This window comes from Portunus trituberculatus, chromosome 12 (assembly GCF_017591435.1).
Source record: "Portunus trituberculatus isolate SZX2019 chromosome 12, ASM1759143v1, whole genome shotgun sequence".
NCBI classification, from domain to species: Eukaryota; Metazoa; Arthropoda; class Malacostraca; order Decapoda; family Portunidae; genus Portunus; species Portunus trituberculatus.
Genome location: NC_059266.1, coordinates 10,812,304 through 10,827,700, shown reverse-complemented (window position 1 = coordinate 10,827,700; position 15,397 = coordinate 10,812,304). Strand labels below are relative to the sequence as shown.

The 15,397-nt window shown below is 41.7% G+C and overlaps 2 protein-coding genes across 2 annotated transcripts in view; both read right to left on the bottom strand.

Moving 5' to 3' along the window:
* The window catches only part of LOC123502823, an 18,240-nt gene extending 7,552 nt beyond the window's left edge, over window positions 1-10,688 (bottom strand). Inside the window, exons 1-5 of the mRNA XM_045252091.1 lie at window positions 9,717-10,688; window positions 8,782-8,925; window positions 7,488-7,628; window positions 6,960-7,136; window positions 5,153-5,236 (exon numbers count right to left, since the gene is read on the bottom strand). Of these exons, the coding sequence (XP_045108026.1) occupies window positions 5,153-5,236; window positions 6,960-7,136; window positions 7,488-7,628; window positions 8,782-8,925; window positions 9,717-9,804 (634 nt within the window). The 5' untranslated portion in view covers window positions 9,805-10,688. The remainder of the gene's footprint in view (window positions 1-5,152; window positions 5,237-6,959; window positions 7,137-7,487; window positions 7,629-8,781; window positions 8,926-9,716) is intronic.
* Window positions 10,689-13,268: 2,580 nt separating this feature from the next.
* Window positions 13,269-14,621, bottom strand: LOC123502822. The gene has a single exon (XM_045252090.1). It carries the CDS (start codon window positions 14,394-14,396, stop codon window positions 13,704-13,706), a length of 693 nt encoding a protein of 230 aa, XP_045108025.1. The 5' UTR covers window positions 14,397-14,621; the 3' UTR covers window positions 13,269-13,703.
* Window positions 14,622-15,397: the final 776 nt, after the last annotated feature.

The following is a 15,397-nucleotide window of genomic DNA, read 5'->3' as shown; positions in this document are numbered from 1 at the left end:
AAATCACTACGCTCGCATCGTATCGTTATCGTGGAAACTCGCATTGTTATCGTGGAAACTCGCAATTTTATCGTGGAAACTCGCACCGTTATCGTGGAAACTCGCATCGTTATCGTGGAAACTCGCATCGTTATTGGGGAAACTCGCAATCTTATCGTGGAAACTCGCATCGTTATTGTGGAAACTCGCACCGTTATCGTGGAAACTCGCATTGTTATCGTGGAAACTCGCAATTTTATCGTGGAAACTCGCTTTGTTATCGTGGAAACTCGCACCGTTATCGTGGAAACTCGCATCGTTATCATGGAAACTCGCATTGTTATCGTGGAAACTCGCATTTTATCGTGGAAACTCGCATCGTTATCGTGGAAACTCGCACCGTTATCGTGGAAACTCGCATCGTTATCGTGGAATAGTTTCGTTACCGTGGAAACTCGCATCATTATCGTGGAAACTCGCATTGTTATCGTGGAAACTCGCATCGTTATTGTGGAAACTCGCATCGTTATCGTGGAAACTCGCATCGTTATTGGGGAAACTCGCAATCTTATCGTGGAAACTCGCATCGTTATTGTGGAAACTCGCACCGTTATCGTGGAAACTCGCATTGTTATCGTGGAAACTCGCAATTTTATCGTGGAAACTCGCTTTGTTATCGTGGAAACTCGCACCGTTATCGTGGAAACTCGCATCGTTATCATGGAAACTCGCATTGTTATCGTGGAAACTCGCAATTTTATCGTGGAAACTCGCATCGTTATTGTGGAAACTCGCACCGTTATCGTGGAATCGTATCGTTATAGTGGAATAGTTTCGTTACCGTGGAAAGTCGCATCATTATAGTGGAATCGCATTGTTATCGTGGAAACTCGCATCGTTATTGTGGAAACTCGCATCGTTATCGTGGAAACTCGCACCGTTATCGTGGAATCGTATCGTTATAGTGGAATAGTTTCGTTACCGTGGAAAGTCGCATCATTATAGTGGAATCGCATTGTTATCGTGGAAACTCGCATCGTTATCTTTGTCACGCGCGTCGTTATCATCGTTATTTATTTATTTATTTGTTTATTTAAATCCATTTTCATTACTTCTGTTTACTTAATACATAACTCACATCACAATAGATCCAGCAGTACAAGTCCTGTATGATAAAAAGTTCAGAAAAAAGTTCGATTCTTTTTTTTCTAATACATATTGTGTAATTTCGGGAGATAAAGTAGCAACATACTTTTCCACATCAATGTGAAGCACTGTTACAATTATTTTTAATTTCCACATTTCATTAATCTGAAGAACGCACTGAGAACCTTTTCATTGGCGCTGTAGTGTAGTTACAGTAGTATTGGTAATGCAGATATTGTCTCTGTCTCTAAGTGCATCTCATTGCTTCTTTGTTTCATAGCTATTCATGCGTTTATTATTATTGTTACCACCATTATCTGTAACTCATTTTTTTTTTATAAATGTGTGTATACATATATAGAATATCATATTTAGGCTGTAATTAATAAATAAAACATGTAGATTGCATACCAAAATAAAATTGGACTCTGGTACCTCAGGTTGGCTGCGTAGATCGCTTACCAGGAGCTCAGGTTGGCTATGTAGATCGCATACCAAAGTAGTACCGTACAGTGATACGATAAGAAAAAAATAAATAAATACAGGAAGCCTAATTAACTGCATAATGAACTCAGTAAGCGAACACAAGCCCAATATTTTCTCCTCGTTACGCAGAGTCTTGAAAGAAAATAAATGTAATTGCTTAGTTTTTCTACTCCGCTGGTTTCTTAATGATAATTCTGGTGATTATGTGCAATTAAGAGAAAAGAAAGGCGTTTTTGATGAGTGGCGGGGCGTGCGGAGTCACGGTACAGAGAACACGAGGCGCAGGGATCACTGGTAATTGGTGAGTGGTGAGCGAGGCATTACTGGCAAGCATTTCCTGGCTGAGGCGCGCTATATGCTACGTACAGTGTGTCTACTAGGTTAATACAGTGTCAGGATTACTGTTAGCTCACCAATACAACACCATCTGGATAGTTACTCACTTTGTGGACAGTGACCTTTAGTGGGCTTTTTTATTGACCAAATCCTTTTGTTGCTCTGTGCCAGACTTTCCTCGGTAAATATTAAGACGAAGCACATCGCTCTGTTTACTAATGTTTTCGGCTCTTACCCCCAACAAATTTGGTGACCTGGTGGGAAAGCGGGATTTTCAGGTGGGGAGAGGTGGAATGTGGTGAAATGTAATCTCTTACAATGAAAAATAAGTGGAAGTTATTGCTGGTGTTTTTATAATGGGTGCCATCTTTGATTAACAGAACATCTCCAGAAATCAGAAGTCTATCCTGAGGAACACCAACCTAACTTTATCTAATCTAAACCTAACCTAACCTACTATGAGATTCAGAGCTGCTGATACGCTGTTTTTCGCGAATAACTTTATATTAAAGAGTCGGATGAAGATGAAACATTGCCAGAGTATGTTTTATACCCCTTCCTAATTTTATCCAGCATCCTTTATTGCCTAGCTTCGATTTTAATGTTCTCATAAGAGTAAAATAAGCAGCTGAATCCACAGTCGCCGCTCTTGTTGGTGAGGGATTCAGAAACAGTCATGACGTTAAATTCTCATGACGCCATGAGGCTCCGCCCACCGGGGTGTGAATGGCGAGTGATTCACGTGGCCCTCTTCGATAGTGATGATGAATAAATTTTGTTTTATGTTGAATATTTTATTTGTATACCCACATGATATTTTCTCAAAATACCAACATAATAATATAGCTATATTGTCTATTTTTTTTTTGCATGAACAGTACCAATAATATATATATATATATATATATATATATATATATATATATATATATATATATATATATATATATATATATATATATATATATATATAGAGAGAGAGAGAGAGAGAGAGAGAGAGAGAGAGAGAGAGAGAGAGAGAGAGAGAGAGAGAGAGAGAGAGAAAGCAAATGAACGCCTATGTGTAAATTATTCCATTATTGGAAATAGTGGTATACACTGTGATGTTGATTTCTTCTCCAAAGTGAAAGAGCTGTATAATTGTTTATTGATGTGATGATCTGTGGCGAGCTTTGCACTACGTTTGAAGAAGTTGTACCAATACGAATATTTCTGGGAATTGGTCAAGCATACAGGAAATAATGTTTCACTGTTGGCAGACGTGCAGCCTTCATTGGTTTTAAATTACCAATCATCTTCCGAGTGGGCGGGGCTTCATGACGTCAGAGACGACGTCACGGCTTTATCTCTACTCATAACTGAAGACTGAAGCGGCTGCGGATTCCACGACTGATTTTTACTCTTAGAAGTACCTTGATTATCAAAGTTAGGTACTAAGTGATACTGGATAAAATTAGGAAGGGGTATAAAACATACTCTGGCAAAGTTTCATCTTCATCCGACTCTGATATAAAGTTATTCGCGAAAAACAGCGTATCAGTAGCTCTGAATCTCATAGTAAATTGGGTGAAGTCATGTTAAGTTAAGCTAGATTTGGTAATTCAAGGTCATGTTAGTGTCCCCAAGGATAGACTTCAGATTTCTGGAGATTCGGACTATTGTTCTGATTTCTGAAGATTTTACTACCGATTTCTGGAGTTTTTTTTTCAGTATATAGTTACGCTACAGCCTAGGTCACTGTCCTCATTAAGGCGGAATGCCTACCAGAGCTGGGCGCGTTACTGGATATCGGCTAGTCCGGTACCGCTCCTCCGAACCTGGAAACGCAGGTAATCCATACCTGTACTTCCGCACCTAAAATTTTTTCCCTCGGTCTGCTTCCGCACCTCCGCACCTCCGATACCGTACCCATAACTATTAACGCGCGCCTGAAAAAATCTTGTCCGCACCTCAAAAAATATAACAAAATACAAGGCAATAATACATCAGAGCTCCATATATATATATATATATATATATATATATATATATATATATATATATATATATATATATATATATATATATATATATATATATATATATATATATATATATATATATATATATATATATATATTTATTTATTTATATATATATAATTTGGCCTATTTCTTAGTTGCATTTGGCATTTTCTAGTTACAAGAACCTTCAACTCTGCTGCTCTCTCTCTCTCTCTCTCTCTCTCTCTCTCTCTCTCTCTCTCAGGCACAGATGTAATAAAAATCAAGAATAAGAAAATAAATACACCACCACCACCACCATAGACCCAAATGGAGGAGGGAGAGAATAGTGGGGGTGTGAGGGTGAGGGGGAGAGTGGACAACCTATACCACAGCAGCAGCAGCAGCGGCCCTCACTGTTACCATATGGACGGAAAATTTTACTAATCTTTTAGAGTTGAAGACAATCCAGAGAGAGAGAGAGAGAGAGAGAGAGAGAGAGAGAGAGAGAGAGGAGCTTGCTTAGACCTGAATGAGTGACGTCACTAAGTGGCGGGAAAACATGCCTGGTAGCACAGACCGCCAAAAACGGCCGAAAGTAATGCTACGGAGTGCGGACTGTTAGCCGTCTTTATTCATTTATTATTTTTTCTTTTTTTTATCCTTGAAAATTTCAGGTGCGGAGGTACAGACTTAAAATGTCGCCTTTCCGTACCTATTCCGCACTTTTAAAAATTTTCCGCACTTCGTACCTTCGCACCTCATTTGGTGGCCCGCAGGTACGGAGGTGCGGACCGAGGTACGGGAAGTGCCCACCTCTGCTGCCTACCAAACGTCATCACAACCAGTCCAATGATTTCTTTTTCGTGAAAAGCTGATGCACTCACATAGATAAATGGACTCACAGACATATAAATGTGTGTGTGTGTGTGTGTGTGTGTGTGTGTGTGTGTGTGTGTGTTTTATGTTTCATGTTTCTGTTGGTAGGTAAGCTACAGTTATTATGACATTTTTTCTTTATCATTATTATAAGAAACTTTTGACAAATGCTTCAGTCTTCTTAGCAAGGCTTTATTCAGCTTTAGTTAATTTGCATGAGAGAGAGAAAACCCTACTTATTTTCCTTCACAATTCATACACAAGTTATGTACTGTACATACACACTACGTATGGGTACACTACATATGTGGCATACAACAACAACCACATCACAGTAAACTTACAGTGCCAGTTTGCAGGAGCAGTGCCACACAGATAAGTAAACTTTCTCTCGCCGTCCACGGTGAACTGGTCCTCCTGGCACACTCCTGTTGGCAGGGAAGGGTGAGGAGCGGAGGGCGACATCCTGACACTGGTGTGTGAGGTGTGTGAACTGGTGGTGTGTGAGGTCTTGCGTGAGGTGGTGTGTTAGGTGGTGTGGGGAGTGATGGTATGTGAGGTGGTATGTGAGGTGGTGTGTTAGGTGGTGTGGGGAGTGGTGGTATGTGAGGTGGTGTGGGGAGTGGTGGTGTGTGAGGTGGTGGTATATGAGCTGGTGGTGTGTGGAGTAGTGGTGTGTGAGGTGGTGTGTGGAGTGGTGGTGTGTGAGGTGGTGTGAAGTGAAGTGGCCTTACGATGATGTGGTGGTATGGTGATGAAGTGAAATGAGATATATCATGAAGAGTGGTGTGATGAAATAATGAAGTGAAGTGGTGACTGGTGCGGTGACATGGATGGTGTTATGTTGAGATGTTATTGTGATGAAGTGCAGTGAAGTGAGGTGGTGTGTGTTTTCTGATAACTGGACATGCCTTTGCTGTGGAGATTGACCCGATATAGAACAGACACGCGCGAGGCAGACTATCAATGGGGAAACGTTGGTGTCGACGCGGCCACACAGACACACAGACCATGTTAGTAAGTGAGATCATAGTAAGCTGCACGCATTACAGTGTCGTACGTGTCCCGCGCCACAGGTTATTGCCTATGTAAGTCATTCATTAGCGTTTGGAACCTTAGATCATCAGTTCATGGGTACGCTAAACGAGGTCAATCATAAGGTGTTATGAATGACTTTTACGTACATGACTGAAAATTACTCTTACATCCTGAACAAAAAACATATTCATTTGTTTATGTTATGACTTGTTTCAGTGTGGGTGGGTGTACTCGTATTTCAGTTAACTTATGTGGTCAGTCAAATAGCAAGACTTTCGCAATTTACGTTCTAGGTGGTACACGCGACTATAGAATTTTAGGGCAGAAATATATGTTCAGACATTCAGACAAATTGGAGGAGGAGGTGAAGAGAAACACAGGTGTGGGAAGGTGAGTTTATTCCCCCTGAAGAAGCATATAACAAAACTAGTCGGGAATAAACTCACTTCCCTACGCCTGTGTTTCTCTTCACCTCCTCTTCCATAAAAATATATGTTACGTATGGTCAATAACCATATGTCTTCCTCTACTTGTTTGCGGATGTCAAGCGAAGTGGAATTATGATGAAGTGGTGAAGTGGTGTTGTAATGAGAGCTAGGGTGTGTGGTGTGATAGGAGTAGCGTTATGATGAAGTGGTATTGTAATGAGAGACTGTGTTGTGTGGTGTGGTAGAATGAATAGTTTTATGATGAAGTGGTGAAGGGTTGTTGTAATGAGAGTTAGGGTGTGTGTGGTGTGATAGAAGGAGAGAGTAGTGTTAATGATGAAGTGGTGGAGGTGTAATGAAAGGGTGTGTTTTGTAGTAAAATGAGTGTGATAGTGGCCTCTCACACGAATACAACACACATACATGTGAGAGGCCACTATCACATCACGCTCCAGGTCTGTCTCAATACCCATCATTCTGTATTTTCGTCTTGCCCTTGTACTCATGGCAATAGACTCCAAGACGTCAAGTGATCATTCCCGGTTTGTTTACCCTTCCAAGCCAGGGTGTGCCATCACCATTACATTTGTCGCCAGCTGTGCGCCTCCACTATTACATGAGTAGTGTTATGATGAAGTGGTGTGTGGCGTGAGATATGAGACAGACTTGTGATGTGGGTGCTCACCAAACTGGTCTGGCGGGAAGGTCTCGAAGGTGTCAAAGTCAAAGCGCAGCTGGCAGACGTCTGGCGTGTGGAGCACTGTCATGGTACAGGTGAGGGCATCGCTGTACGTGGAGGGGTAGCCCGGACTCACAACATACGTGCAGTTGGTGGACGTGGTGTCTCCACAGGTTATCTCCTCTGTTGAGACACCAGCAAACAATGGCTAAAAGAATGTTTGATATGTTAATGAAATAAAAGAAGATATTTTGATTAATGTGCACAGAGATAAGGAGGAGGAAGAAAAAGGGAAATGAGAAAAAATAGAAGAAAAAGAAAGAGGAAACAAACGAACAAGAAGAGGAAGAAGAAGAAGAAGAAGAAGAAGAAGGAAAAGTAGAAGAAGATGAGAACAAGAACAATAAAAGCAAAGAAAAGAGCACGAAGAAAAGAGAAAAGGAAATATAAGAACCATAAAAAGAAGTCGAGGCAGAAGCAGAGACTCAGAAGCAGCAGCAGCAGCAGCGGACCAGCAAGCAACCCAGCACTCACTGTAGCAACACACGCCGAAGCCTCGAGCGCAGGATCCGATGGCGGTGCCTCCTCGCTGGCGGCATTCCGTGGCGGTGTAGCAGATGCCGCTAGAACCGTCCGCGCCGCACCCCGTGTTGGCGATGCGCACCACGGACAGCACTGCGGCAAAGAGGTGTGTGTGTGTGTGTGTGTGTGTGTGTGTGTGTGTGTGTGTGTGTGAGAGAGAGAGAGAGAGAGAGAGAGAGAGAGAGAGAGAGAGAGAGAGAGAGAGAGAGAGAGAGAGAGAGAGAGAGAGAGAGAGATTGTTAAGTCTGGAATCACTCATGTATAGACATAAGTTGAGCACTATAGTCATATATATAGCGGTGATGGATCATCTAATTAGTTCAAGTTATTATTCATGCAATATATTTCGCTTCTGCCAGTTTGGAAAACACGAAGAGGTATTATGCTGATTATGCCTTGGAATGACTATACTATACTTCAATGTCAGGGACCCAGCTCTGTGTGCTGAGCGCATAACAGAGGTGATACTCGTAGTGTCTGGCATGGAGGCGTACATGCATTACTCTTTCTCTCGACATATATCTTTAATCAACAAAGGCCTGTTCTCGAACTATACAGTATAGTAAGATTGCTCACAAAATGTGGTTGAACCTTCCATCACCTTAATGTCATGCACTTCATATTTCTGCTGGTAATCATGACAAGATTGTTTTTCCGATTTTCCAAACACTCCTTCAGTAATAGAAAGTGTCAAAAGTTTTTCGAAATCCAATTATCTTTAAGACTTTTGGCTCCTATCCAAAAACATCTCCAATAATTTTGCTTCATCATTTTTCCCTCCTTTATTTCATTTGTTTCTATAGAGCTGAACTCTTCTCTCAAACGTTTATCAATAACTGATTTGGATAATTCTGGGCTTGTCCTCCCTCTTGTCTTCCCTCTGAATACTTCATGCCATTAACTAAAATCCTTCGCAATGATGTTTTCCATGCATTCGCTAGCCTGTGATTTCAGTAATACTTGAATAACAAAGATATATATAGATTATGTAGAATGTAATAATGTGCTTGTAAGAGACTGTCTGATTGATACCATTTCTCGGTGATACGATTTCAGACTCATTGTGTTTATCAAAAGTAGCCTTTAAGGAAACTTGTTCTGACAGACACTTGATGACTGATATAGTCTCTTACAAGCACTGTATTACACCCTACATATACTTACTATCTTTTCTATTCAAGTATTATTGAAATCACAGTATTATCCCTATCTATTTATAAATCTAGGCACTATTCAATTAACTTACAAAAGCGACCCACTGCTGCTGTCTGGCTTGTGAGAGGTATGGAGTGGACAGGAGACTCTGCGGTGGTGGTGGTGGTGGTGGTGCCGTGATGATAACGGTGACCCCCAGCAGGTGACGCAGACTCAACACCTGCCACTGTTTCACCTGTGGGAACGTTTTCTCCTTTCGCGCTGTAGTCTTAGAACATACAACACTCTTTTTGTGCCCCATAAATCTACTCCTTCCTTGCGCTTCTCTCATGCAAGAAAATCATATCACACACACTCTCTCTCTCTCTCTCTCTCTCTCTCTCTCTCTCTCTCTCTCTGTGTGTGTGTGTGTGTGTGTGTGTGTATTTCACTGTTTGTCTGATCTGCTGCAGTCTCTGACCAGACAGCCAGACGTTACCCTACGGAACGAGCTCAGAGCTCATTGTTTCCGATCTTCGGATAGGCCTGAGACCAGGCACACACCACACACCGGGACAACAAGGTCACAACTCCTCGATTTACATCCCGTACCTACTCACTGCTAGGTGAAAGGAGACACACCCAAATATCTCCACCCGGCCGGGGAATCGAACCCCGGTCCTCTGGCTTGTGAAGCCAGGTGTGTGTGTGTGTGTGTGTGTGTGTGTGTGTGTGTGTGTGTGTGTGTGTGTGTGTGAAGCGGTACGCACTTCAGCACAACATATGTTTTTTGTTCTCCGGGAAGACAGGCGAGCCACAGTCTGGAGAAAAATTGTCACCTATACAATTGGCCGTCTTCACACCTGGCTGCCTGATTAATTGAAGCAGCAGGAAAGACGCCGCGCCAGATGTGGGACGGGACGGTGATGGTGGTGGTGTGATAAAGGTGGTTATGGTGAGAGAGAGAGAGAGAGAGAGAGAGAGAGAGAGAGAGAGAAATTCACTCTCTCTCTCTCTCTCTCTCTCTCTCTCTAAGACTAAGCTTACCTTGGCTTGTACACACGCGACACAAAGTTCCACACACAAGAATAAGCACAAGGTGAGTCGCAGTCACCCAGTCCCAAACAGTTCTCATTCTTTAAGTTCAGTTTATCTTGATTTATTTTATTCCTTTATTTCCAACTCTATATCTGCAGTAAGCTTTAATCAGCTCGCCATGTTTGCAACGGTTCGTGAAAGAGCTCACTGATACTTTGGCAGGGACTATGTAAAGTAATAGGGCTGCTGCCAGGGACTGTGAGGCTGGCTGGCTGGCGGGCTAGTGTGAGGTGATCGGGTTGATAGAGAACCAATTTGTGTGATTTTATTTCCTTATGTCGGTTGTACGCCAGTTTTTTTTTTTTTCAGATAGAATAAATAGTAAGTAAAGCTTTTTTTTTCAGTTTTGACTCGGAAAGAACGCTTACTCTTACAAATTTGTGAATAATAGACACACACACTTGAAGGGATTTTTTTTTAGATATTTCACAATCATCAATCAGCTGTACGTTGTTGCACGTTTATCTCTATATTAGTTATGCTTTAGATTATCAAAGAAATATTTCCCTTCCGCTAATGATCTGCAAAGAACACTCACTCCAACAATTTTCTGACTAGAGGTCTCTTACAACTGCAATGATCTACAGGACATGGCTTTTCACAGAATGTACTGTACACAGCTTTGTGTGTCACTTCGCGGCGGCGGTTACAATGAAGTGCATGTAACACTGATGGCAGCAGCATTAGTAACACGTAGTCTCCAACACAAGACAGAGCAAGCGATATACTAGTTTGTACGTATCTCTCTGATGCAAGAGTGTGGCATACAATACAGTAGGTATTATGGAGTTACTCTCGGGAGGGTTGACTGATCGCATTTACAATTTTGTGTGTTGATCATAAATTCCTGTTTTGTTGTTGTTACTGAGGCTAGTTATCAGTATCAGTGACAGCGTTGGTGGTGACGGTGACGGTAGTGGTTGACTGGTTGTGGTGGTAGTGGTGGGGATCCTCGCAGGAGGACGGTCACAGAACTACTGAGTACTGACCAGGAAGAAAAGGGGTGGGCCAACGTCTCACACACACACACACACACACACACACACACACACACACACACACACACACACACACACACACACACACACACACACACTCTGTAATGCCAAATGCCTTACTGAAGTCGAGGAAGAGAACATCGGTCTGGCATTTCTGGTTGATGCTTAGGGACCAATCATGGATTGCTTCATTGAGTTGGGTCTCACAAGACTGTTTTTCCCGAAAACCATGTTGGTCGTTGATCAGGATCTTATTTCCTGCTAGGTGCTTTGCCATGTGTCTGAGAACAATGCATGTGTTCCATGATTTTGCAACATATGCATGGTCGGTAGTTGGAAGGGTGACATTTATTTCCTTTCTTATATATGTCAACTACTCTAGCTTTGCTCTAGTCCTCGGGAAGTCTTCCGGTATTAAAGACTAGCTGCTGCATGATATGAGTCAGTCTGCTGATCTCCAGGACGAACATGTTCCCTGCTGACTGACAATGACTCATTCCCTTTGTTGGACACACACAGGAGCAAGATTATGTACTGTGAACATTGAACCCAGTGTCCACTGTGCAGTGTGCACTGTCCCAGACAATGCGTCAGTGACAGTGACGCCGCGGCACGAAGCTCGGTTAATGCCTGATGGGTCCAGGCTTCAGGACCAGGGAAATACTTTCATTATAGCCTACCATGAATCTCTCTTTTTTCGTCTCTATTTTGTACACAAGATAGGCAATGTCCTAATATCTGGGTCCCTCGCTCAATCCCCTCGCTTCCCAGCTCCCTTTCGCTGCTCTTTCACGGCTGATTTTATGTCACATCCATGAACCCGTGGACGCTATTGCTCGGATAACGAATAGAGGAATATGAGCAAAAGGAAAAAAAAAAAAACGAATAGGAGAATATGATAACGAATAAGGAAATATGATGAAATGGTAATGAAAATGATAACGAATAAGGGAATGAGACGAAATGGAAATGAAAATGTGGCAACGAATATAGAAATAGAAAGAAATGGTAATAAAATAGCAATATAAGTTGAAGGTATGATAAACAGAGGAAGTACTTTTACGTCGCAAGAGGCCTTAGGTTTTTTATCCGTGTATTTGCAAACAAACTGTTTGTTAGTGCACCGTAACAACGCCAAACTGACATGTCATGAGATTGGAGGTGTAGGTGAGGTCTTTGATGTGGGTGAAGGGCGTGTGACACTGGAGAGAAAGGATGCAGACGAGTTGAATGAAATGATCAGCAGGGAGGAGGTGGAGAAATGTGTGAAGAAGCAGAAGAATGGGAAGGCAGCAGGGCCGGATGAGATACCTTATGAATTGTACAAAAATGGAGAAGTTGTGATTGATAGGATGACTGAATTGTTTAACCAGGTGTGGGAGGAGGAGAGTGCCGAGAATGCGGAATGAATGCAGGGTGACCTTGCTGCATAAGGGAGGGTACAAGAGTAAGAATGAGTTGAAAAACTACAGGCCGATTGCGTTAATTAACACAGTAGGAAAAGTGTTCAGTGCGGTTTTGAATGAGAGATTGTGTAAATGGATTGAGAGAGTTGGAGTGTTAGGTGAAGAGCAGAATGGGTTCCGTGTGGACAGGAGAGCTGAAGACAATATGTTTGTGGTGAATGAATTGATTGAGAGAAAGAAGAAAGATGGTAGCAAATTATACTTAGATCATAGGCTGGCAGAGAGAGAGAGAGAGAGAGACCGCGCATATGTGAAGTTGTAAACAGTCAAATTGTCAGTGTGTACGTGTGTGTGACTTTCTGGCGCTTCCTACAGTTACTACATGGTGCATTAATGGCTATACAGGTCGGTGTGAGGCCCAGCCAGAGCCACACACTCTCCTGACTACCAGGAGTGCAGCAAGTGAGGAGAGTTGAGAGCAGTACAAGTTACGAGACACACTTGCCCCAACGATTAATTTCTTTCTTGCTGTTCGTCAGCCTTTGCTTGGGTTATGAGGGAGTGGGCCTATTACCACGACCACTATAACCTTCCAGAATGCTCACTAACCTACTACGACCCGTCTATAACCTGTTAAACTACATAAACACTCACTTACCAACTATGACCCGTCTGCAACCTTTCCACTCGCTCAATAAACTACGTACAACACCATCAGTCTCAGTAACCATTCCAACCACTCACTCACCCACTGCTAACCCTCTAATTACCCTATACACTGTCAATCATGATTGCACAGTCATCGAGATTGTGCAAACAGTGTTTGGGCCACACACTATGAGTAAGATTGAACAATCATTACTTACCTGTTGCAGTTTGTGGAGTGAAGATGAGTAAAGCGGCTGCATGTATAGCCATTCTGCTGGCTTTAGACAATGAAGAAGAAAAGAAAATTGTGAAAAGAAAGGTGTGGATGAAAGAGTGGCTTAAAAAAAGAAATAAATTCACACATGAAAACCTACTACAGGAATTGCTTCTCTCTGCTCCTGCAGATTACAAAAAATTTTACGTATGGACAGAGAATCATTTATGGATTTGCTAGAAAAGACTATGCCTCTGATACAGAAAACGGATACTAAGCTGAGAGATTCCATTTCACCCAGTGAAAGGCTTTCCAGTACTCTACGATTCTTAGCTACTGGACAAACATTTCAGGAACTTGTGTTCGCCACTGCCATCTCTCCACAAAGTCTTGGTCGTATCGTTATGGAAACCTGTAATGCCATCATCACTGTATTGAAGGAGCATATTAAGGTAAGGTTAATTACGTACAGATTAAAGAAATACGATTTATTGGGTATCATAACATTGTTTTAAGACTATTTGAGAAAAAAATTTATATATACTAACTTTGACCTGTTACGTAAGTTAATTGCCTACTGTGAAAATGAACTTGATTGATTGCTTACGAAAAATAAACAATAAGCCTACATACTTATTTCCACCACCAATGTGCCATAATGTATGTTATTTTATAAGCTGTAATGGGGATCACTAAGAAGGTCTGCCACCGTTCTGTAAACACGCACTCCTTCCACATCTGCATTAGTGACAATATTCCCCTGAGTAGTGCTAAGTCCACTGGTATTTGAATTGCTCTCGGATGAAAGATCACAAAAAGGCGTGGAAGATCTAGTGTGAACATCAGCATTTTCATTAATTTTCACGCTATGTCTGTGCAATGTGCCTAAACGAGCCTCAAAGAGAATATCATTAATAGCCTTCCTTGCATATATTTGCTGTTCTGCAGTCACATTCCAGAATTCTTGAGCCCAGCTCCTTGCTAGTGTATCAATGGAGTCGTTACTCTGTTGAAGGTGTGCACAAGCAAGGGAAAGTGCTTCGTAACGTTTACTTTCCATATCACATTTCTTTTTCCTCTTTGAGGTATGAGAATATACCTCCTGTGACTCTGTGGCAGATGTGGACGGCTCCTGCAGTTCTCGACGATAGTTGGAACGTAAACTATTTATTTTCTTGGTTACTGTGGCACGAGTGGCATTTGGGTCAATTTCTCTGATTTTGTCAATTAATTTCACGTAGCATTCACTTTTTAAGCTTCTGTTCTTGTACTCGTCACTTTTTACTTTCCACAAAGCAGGAAAATCTCTGTATACTTGGATGAACTCCCTCCAAAATTCCTGAGTGTCCAGTGTGCTCGCCATGGTTAACAAGGAAAGACTGAGCTTTTGGCGCAATCATCGCCACTGACTATAACTCATGATGGTGCAACTACTATGCTTGAGCTTACAAAATCAAACCGTGTCGGAAATTTCTCAATCATCTGCGCAAACACTCAATCACGCCCACTCACACAGGATATGCTTGCGCAATCATGAATATTGTACAATCATGATTGACAGTGTATAGGGGCCTCAAACCTTTACAAACACTCGTTAATGACTACTCCACCTCAACAGCCCACACAACCTGGTGCACTGAAAGTCTTACACCATAGTACCATACCCTCACCTCAGGACGAAACTTCCTTCTGGAAGTTTTCAAACGTTTAAGAATAAATGTGTACTTCATTTCCGTGGCAAATCGAAATTCATTTTTTTATTCTCCGCTCCCCTCTTCCCTCAAAAGAAAAAAAAAAAAAAACAGTCTATCTCCTTAGAAATTACTGTCTTGCAATGAAAACGAAAAAAAAAAAAAAAATACAAAACAGACCAAAATGTACCAGAATAAAATAGTTTCATTATGACAGACTAGTGAGAGTACTATAAAAGTAACACTCCAAAATGTTGACTGTTACTGCTGTGCAGAGTACTTGCTGCCGCTGATCACCGCTGCCCAAGCTAACCTGTTGAAACTTATCTGTTTGACCCAGATTAACTTTATCCTAATTTTGAACTAACCTAACCTAGTTGAGGTGACAAGCATCGCTGATACTTCTTCCCCATAATAAATCAACTTTATCTAACCTAATTAAACTGATCTAACTATTCAAAACAAACCAGCTTAACCTGACTAGCAGTGTTAAGAAATTAATATGAAGTCATTAGCTTATCTTTCTATGTAAAGTCTGGCAATACAGTGGTAATAATTGGGGCAACATCCTTCCTGTTCACACATCTTCCAGAAACTGATTCAAATCGAGTCACTTCTCTCCACAAACTGCTCTGATTGGCTAGATTTGTTTCATATTATTTTTATTGGTCAG

What these genes read in the sequence shown, in the direction of transcription:
- LOC123502822 (XM_045252090.1), bottom strand. Translation starts at nt 14,396, where the DNA reads ATGGCGAGCACACTGGACACTCAGGAATTTTGGAGGGAGTTCATCCAA.